At 34.4% G+C, this 6,747-nt stretch overlaps 1 protein-coding gene across 3 annotated transcripts; it reads left to right on the top strand.

Annotated features, from left to right (window-relative positions):
- The first annotated feature begins 122 nt into the window (after window positions 1-122).
- Window positions 123-4,761, top strand: LOC140984544 (jasmonoyl--L-amino acid synthetase JAR6-like). Of its 3 annotated transcripts, none has more exons than XM_073452044.1 (5): window positions 123-405; window positions 1,185-1,486; window positions 1,619-1,720; window positions 2,289-3,106; window positions 4,003-4,761. In XM_073452044.1, exons 2-5 carry the CDS (start codon window positions 1,203-1,205, stop codon window positions 4,539-4,541), a joined length of 1,743 nt encoding a protein of 580 aa, XP_073308145.1. In that variant the 5' UTR covers window positions 123-405; window positions 1,185-1,202; the 3' UTR covers window positions 4,542-4,761. The 3 variants fall into 3 exon arrangements, with proteins under 3 accessions (XP_073308145.1, XP_073308144.1, XP_073308143.1); XM_073452043.1 differs by having other exon boundaries at window positions 1,165-1,486; XM_073452042.1 differs by having other exon boundaries at window positions 123-1,486.
- Window positions 4,762-6,747: the final 1,986 nt, after the last annotated feature.

The following is a 6,747-nucleotide window of genomic DNA, read 5'->3' as shown; positions in this document are numbered from 1 at the left end:
ATATAATAAGATTATATATACACGATACAGTAATTAATTCTTCTAAGGTAAAAATAGTCAATTAAAATACGTGGACCCACACAACCAACTATAAATAACTGAGTCTTCCTGTAGTAGTCATACACGTCTGTATAATATGCACACGATCCCATTTTCCGTTTCTTATTGTAGAATATATGAGCAAGAACCCATTTTTCTCCGATTTCATGCTACCAAATCTCCGTTTTGCTGAAATCCCATGTGCTCTTTAGTCATCAACTGCAAAATCCACGAGGAAATACTTGATACTTTCTCTTCCACACACTGTCACAGTGAGTGCTAATCGGAGTTGAGTAGTTGACGATACTTTTTCTTTGTTGATTTCTTCACTTTCCATCGCGCGGAGCTTAGAATATAGACTAAAAGGTTCGTGAATTATTTGAATCTTTTTTGTTTGAGTATTTTCTTGTTGATTTTGACATCTGGGGTGAGAGATTCTTTCTGTACAAACTAGTGATGATTCTTTCTTTTCTTTTTTGTCCATTTTTTTTATTTCTTTTTAATTATTGGATTACCGGTGCCGTTCGTGTAGTACATGGCTTTATTGAGGTGGTTTTATTCGATTTTTCTTCAAACTTTTTGACTATCTGTGATTCTCGTGATTTTGCGTGTGAAATACGAGCTGGGAGTTGAGTTTTCTTGAAAATTTTCAAATTAATTTACGCTGTTATCATGCATTAATGATGAATATATTGTTTCCTAGATTTCAGCTCACTGCCTTGAGCCATCCGTTCAATTCGTTGAATTTGGTTTTTTTCATTTGCTAAGATAAGATGTATGTGTTGCTGGTGTGTGAAATTCGTCTTTTTGTACTGTTATCTTTTCTGCTTCTAAGCATTGATCAAATGATTTGGATTTTGCTTCAATTTTTTATCCTGCTTTTTTTATTTTTTTGCCTAACAGTTCCATTTTTCCCTTTATTGTCATCAACCTTTTGTACTTGAGAAAGAAAGTTGGAATAATTAATTATTTAATTCCAATCCCATCGTCATTGACATTGCTGTTAATTCTGCAATGTCTGCACTTTTCTGAACTCAAATTCGGTGTCAATTTCCTGTTTGTTTCTGTTTTTGCTTTTTTGAGATTGTGATTTCTTGGGGGCTTACGAAATTTGGTGTTATATAGCACTTTCAACTAAATTGTAGATGTGCTAGAGATCGAAAATGGAGGAAATATTTGATCCGAATGCAGTCATAGAAGAATTCGAAGATTTGTCAATTAATGCTGGGAAAGTTCAGAGGGAGGCTTTGAAAAAGATCTTGGAAGAAAATGGTGAAGCAGAGTATCTGCGTCGATGGGGCCTCGATGGAAGAACAGACCCCGAAAGCTTCATTGCTTGTGTTCCCCTTGTCACTCACAAGGACTTGGAGCCTTACATCCAGCGAATTGCCGACGGCGAAACAGCATCAATTTTAACTGCAAAATCGATAACTAATATTTCATTGAGGTACAACTTTATCTTATTTGATTAAAGATTTCTGCGAGAACTTCTAAAATAAGATAGATATATTTGTCATATTATTGAAATAAACGATTTTCAAAAGTTTCGAAGGTTGATAAGCTTTTGAGAATCTTGCAGCTCTGGTACCACTCAAGGGAAGCCAAAATTTGTACCTTTCAATGATGAATTGATGGAAAGCACAATGCAAATATACAAGACTTCTTTTGCATTTAGGAACAGGTAAATTTGTTCCGTTTGATTCTCCTTTTTCTTTATTTTACATATTGGCCTGAACTTCACCTGATTTGAATTTTTGAGGTTTGTTTTCATATAAGAACAAGATTACTTTACCCCTTTACTCTCAATTTCTTATGTGCTCTTACTGAAAATATAATCATGATAGTGAAGGTTGAGGAGCAAAAATTACCCTCGTTTTATGTAGCACTATCATAGCATCATTGTAACATGGCGTTGGGACTATTGTACATTTTAAAATTTTTACTATACACCATTATAAACATCATAGTTTCTAGTACAACAATAGATACTTGACGTTGTCTAAAGTTAATGACTATTAATTACAACATCGCCATCTTTACAATATTTTAAGTGAAGTTGAGCTTTTCCTTACATTATGTTTTGTGTATATTAGGCATAGTTCAAACATGCCTTATTCTCTTCTGTTTTATCTCCATGTGCTCTTCCATCCTTCACTTTGATCGATCAAATATGTCCTCATAATTACAAATGTCAACTGGTGTATTATCTTTCTGTGCTCATGATTGTGTGCAACAATTTGCTTTTGCAGGGAATACCCAATTGGGAATGGAAAGGCGTTACAGTTCATTTACAGTAGCAAACAATTCAAAACAAAAGGTGGGCTAGCTGCTGGAACCGCTACTACTAATGTGTATCGCAACCCTCAATTCAAGAACACAATGAGGGCAATGCAGACCCCATGTTGCAGTCCTGATGAGGTGATATTTGGCCCCGATTTTCACCAATCTTTATACTGTCATCTCTTATGTGGGCTAATTTTCCGAGAAGAAGTTCAAGTTGTTTCCTCCACATTTGCCCACAGCATTGTCCATGCCTTCCGAACCTTTGAACAAGTTTGGGAAGAACTTGTTACTGATATCCGCAAAGGGTCTCTAAGTAACCGAATTACAGTCCCATCAATTCGATTGGCTGTGTCAAAGCTGCTGAATCCTGATCCCCTATTGGCAAATACTATTTTTGACAAGATATCAGGATTAAACGAATGGAATGGACTTATTCAAGAGCTATTTCCAAATATCAAGTACATCTATGGGATCATGACAGGTTCCATGGAACCTTATCTCAAGAAATTGAGGCACTATGCGGGACAACTACCTTTATTAAGTGCCGATTATGGATCTTCAGAAGGATGGGTAGGGGTAAATGTCAACCCCAAATTACCACCTGAGTTGGCTACCTTTGCTGTTCTTCCAAATGCTGGTTATTTCGAATTCATACCTGTGAAAGATGATACTAACTGCCCAGAGCAAGAGAGGTCCTGCATATCGTCCGTAGAGCCCCAGCCTTTAGGCCTAACAGAAGTTAAGGTTGGCGAGGATTATGAGATTATTGTCACAAATTTTGCAGGTGTGTATTTTTCTGTATTCTTCTGTTTTCTTGATCTCACTACAGATTGTGCAGTGTGACCATTATCTTGCAACTTCAACTAGCTTGGTTTTTATTTCCTAAGCTCTCTTGAATGCTTCCCAGTCAGATAAAGGTTATGCCTATTTTAATTCTTTTTGCTGGTCATATTTTTCCTTAGACTTTGTTGCCTATTGTTATCATTACATTTCACTTCATTTATGACCAAAGGACGATTACATATTCGCTGGGAAAGTAGACTTTCCTTGTCTCGAGATTTCAGCATTTGATTATTTTACCATCCATAGCATGTGCTTCTTGTGTAATACAGGGAGTAAAATGAGAAGATGATATATGCCTTTGTTTTATTGTGTCTTGCCTACTTGAGCCATACTTATGGGATTGTGTGTCAATGCTCATTCACCTTCCTACATTTTTTGACTATTTGTTTATTTTTTAAAGAAAATTTTGTCTGTATGGATGCATTAGACATTTTTAAAAAACAATTCTACAACGTGCGTTTCTTTACTTTGTAGCTTCAGCTTGCTTTTAGCTTTTCTTGCCTTGATTTTTTAAAGTCAAAAGTCGTTTTATAACCTCGATGCCTTCACGGTCCTGAATAGTTATTTCTATGACAGCGAATGGAAAGAAATGGTTGAGCTGTTATTGAGTTGTAAATCTTTGCATCATACCGTTACTATTAGCTATTACGTTTTTTTTTCAGCGTCACATTTTCGGTCATGCGTTAAATTGTCTTGTTGTTTGAATCTGTTGATTATCTCTTGTCCAGAACTTGACGTCATGTGTAAATATGTTTATCATATCAATCTTGATTTGTTATGATTGTCAAAGTGGATCTTGAATTTGTACTTATATTGGAAGACAATTTTCATGTGCAGGGCTGTATCGATACAGATTAGGAGACTTAGTCAAGGTTAAAGGATTCCACAACTCCACTCCTGAGCTCCAGTTTGTTTGCAGAAGAAACCTTCTTCTCACCATTAACATTGACAAGAACACCGAGAAAGATCTACAATTAGCTGTAGAAGCCGCAGCCAAGCTGCTAACTGAGGAAAAACTCGAGGTTTTAGACTTTACGAGCCAAGTTGATACATCTACTGACCCTGGCCATTACGTAATCTTCTGGGAAATTAGTGGTGAAGCAAAAGACGAAATTCTCAAGGAATGCTGCAACTGTCTCGACAGATCATTCCTGGATGCAGGATACGTGAGTTCCCGGAAGGTTAATACGATTGGAGCCCTCGAATTACGAATCGTGAAGGAGGGCACTTTTCACAAGGTTTTGGATCATTTTGTGGGATTAGGTGCTGCTGTTAGCCAGTTCAAAACACCAAGATGCGTTGGGAAAAATAATGGCACTTTGTTGCAGATACTGTCGATTAATGTTGTCAAGAACTACTTCAGTACAGCGTATTAGTCGAAAATTGGCCGGAGTTTTCCGTTTTTTCATGCGGTTTCATAGAGCTGTCTTAGGTAAACTTAGAAAATGATTAGTTTCCGTTGCTTCTTTTTTTTTTTTTCTCGCCATTTATTCAACATATTTGTATCCTCACAACCTTGGAGATTTCCATTCCTTGATATGTGTTTTCTTCCTAAAGCTCCATTTAAATCTCAATGTAACTTTTAGTTCATATGCATCAGACAATTGAGATATTGGTGTTTACATAACGTGCTTGATGCTTCATTGTCTTTTGTTGCGAATCACTGTGAACATCACTGCGTCGGGGCCATCAAACCCTTGCCAAAAATGAATCACGAGTCTAACTAATATGTGAATCAAACACCACGGATCAAAGTATACGATTCGGATTGCTAACGATTTAAAAGATTTAAGTCACACGCGTTTTATCATTTGTTACAAACCAGTACCAGATATATTTTTGGGATACATAGCGAAGAAAGTAATTGGCTTCATCAACCTAAGAAAGTTAGAAAGATGCCATCTGCCCGAAGATTTTATTTTGATTTTAATTAAAATTTTTTTGTAATTAGTTTGATTTATTTTATAAAAGAAGGTAAATATTATAATATGAAATTTTAATTTGATGAGAGGTATAATAGTAAATTGATTTGGTATAATATCATCATACCAATAAGGGCCATGGCTCTTTTAAAAAAAAAAAAAAGGGCCATGGCTTAGAGTAGTTTTCCTATCTGTGAAACAATATATATCCAGCATATAAATCTACATAATTTTAATTATTAATTAATTTTAAACTTTTATATTTGAAAAAAATAAATTTGATGGGTATCCAACCCGGATTGGACTCTAAGATTTATGGTTCGGAGCGAGCCCAATAATTGATGAGTCGGATCTCATATTTGACCAATCTCATCTCAATCTAAGTCGTCGTCGTCCAAGATTGTCTTCTTGAAAAGGCCTTTACATGGATTTATCAACAATTTTTTACTAAATATTAATAATAATAAACAAAAATGCAAAAGAAGGAAACATGAGCAAGAATGAAGAGAATAAATATGTGAGGCAAACTTAAATAGCAATCAAAGTATAAAGTGGAAAATCAATCAAGCTATTATAATTTTTACTATTTTTTCCTTTTCTTATTATCATTAAAGTACTTATTGATCATTAAAATAAACATAGAATAAAATCTTATTTTTTTTAAAAAATTTAAACAATATACGGACGTCATATATTACTCCATAAACAAACAAATATCTCAATTATGTCATCATTTATTTTTATTTTTTTATGAAGACGTCATTTATTATTTTGACAATACCAACCATAGTTGTGTATTTCCTGTTATGACGTCATTCTCACGTTTCAATTTTTTTTATTAAAAAAATTGTATAATATGATGATGATAATAACGACAATAATAATAATATAAAAGATATATAACTTGTAGTAACTCATATCAAAATAGTTATGAAAGATGGATATATTTTTAAAAATAAAAAAATAACGATGAAACATGAATATGAATACAATAAAACTATTTTTTTTTAATATTATGAAATTAGTATTTAACTTATCTTTTTGAAAGTTTAAGAATAAAAAGCATAAAAACTCATATAAAACAATTTTACAGGTCAATTTTATGTGACAGATCGAAAGGTCTTCGACCTGTCCGACTCGACTCATGAAAAAAGTATTACTTTTTATATCAAAAAATTTATTTTTTATTTCAAACATGGACCAAATCGAGGAGGGTGTGGTGTCTTCTTCTACCACTGTCTGGTCGTACGCGCTCTCAGCAGCGATGATATTACATGCTTAAGGCGATTCAATCGAGTATGCCCCATGGGCGACCACCTGATCCCGGTTGATCTTATTTTTCCGTCTTTTTGGGCGTTATGTGGTGGGTGTTCATTGCAGAGTTCTCTTGGCCCACTCTTTTGTATTATTTTGTTTAATGTATTTCGGGGTGCCCGTTGTTTTTTGGTTTTCTGTTCTGCTATATTCCGGGTTGCCCTGTTGTAGTATGTCGTTTTTTATAGTATGTTGTTATGATTGTTTAATCTTTTCTACAGAGATCTTGACTTAGTCCTCCTTTCATTAAGTTTTATTTGTACTGCTCCTTCGTTGTATATAAATTGATAGGTCTGTCAGACACCCTTCCGACTGTGTTTTTTTTTATAAAAAAAAAAAAAAAAAA

Source organism: Primulina huaijiensis, chromosome 9 (assembly GCF_012295235.1).
Source record: "Primulina huaijiensis isolate GDHJ02 chromosome 9, ASM1229523v2, whole genome shotgun sequence".
NCBI lineage: Eukaryota > Viridiplantae > Streptophyta > Magnoliopsida > Lamiales > Gesneriaceae > Primulina > Primulina huaijiensis.
Note: the sequence above shows the minus strand (reverse complement) of the source record. Positions and strands in the feature narration are given on the sequence as shown.

Bases quoted from the DNA above. Each gene is read 5' to 3' on its own strand.
- LOC140984544 (XM_073452044.1), top strand. From the start codon at position 1,203: ATGGAGGAAATATTTGATCCGAATGCAGTCATAGAAGAATTCGAAGAT. The intron at 1,487-1,618 runs GTACAACTTTAT...AGAATCTTGCAG, and splicing joins ATAACTAATATTTCATTGAG to CTCTGGTACCACTCAAGGGA. The intron at 1,721-2,288 runs GTAAATTTGTTC...TTGCTTTTGCAG, and splicing joins TCTTTTGCATTTAGGAACAG to GGAATACCCAATTGGGAATG.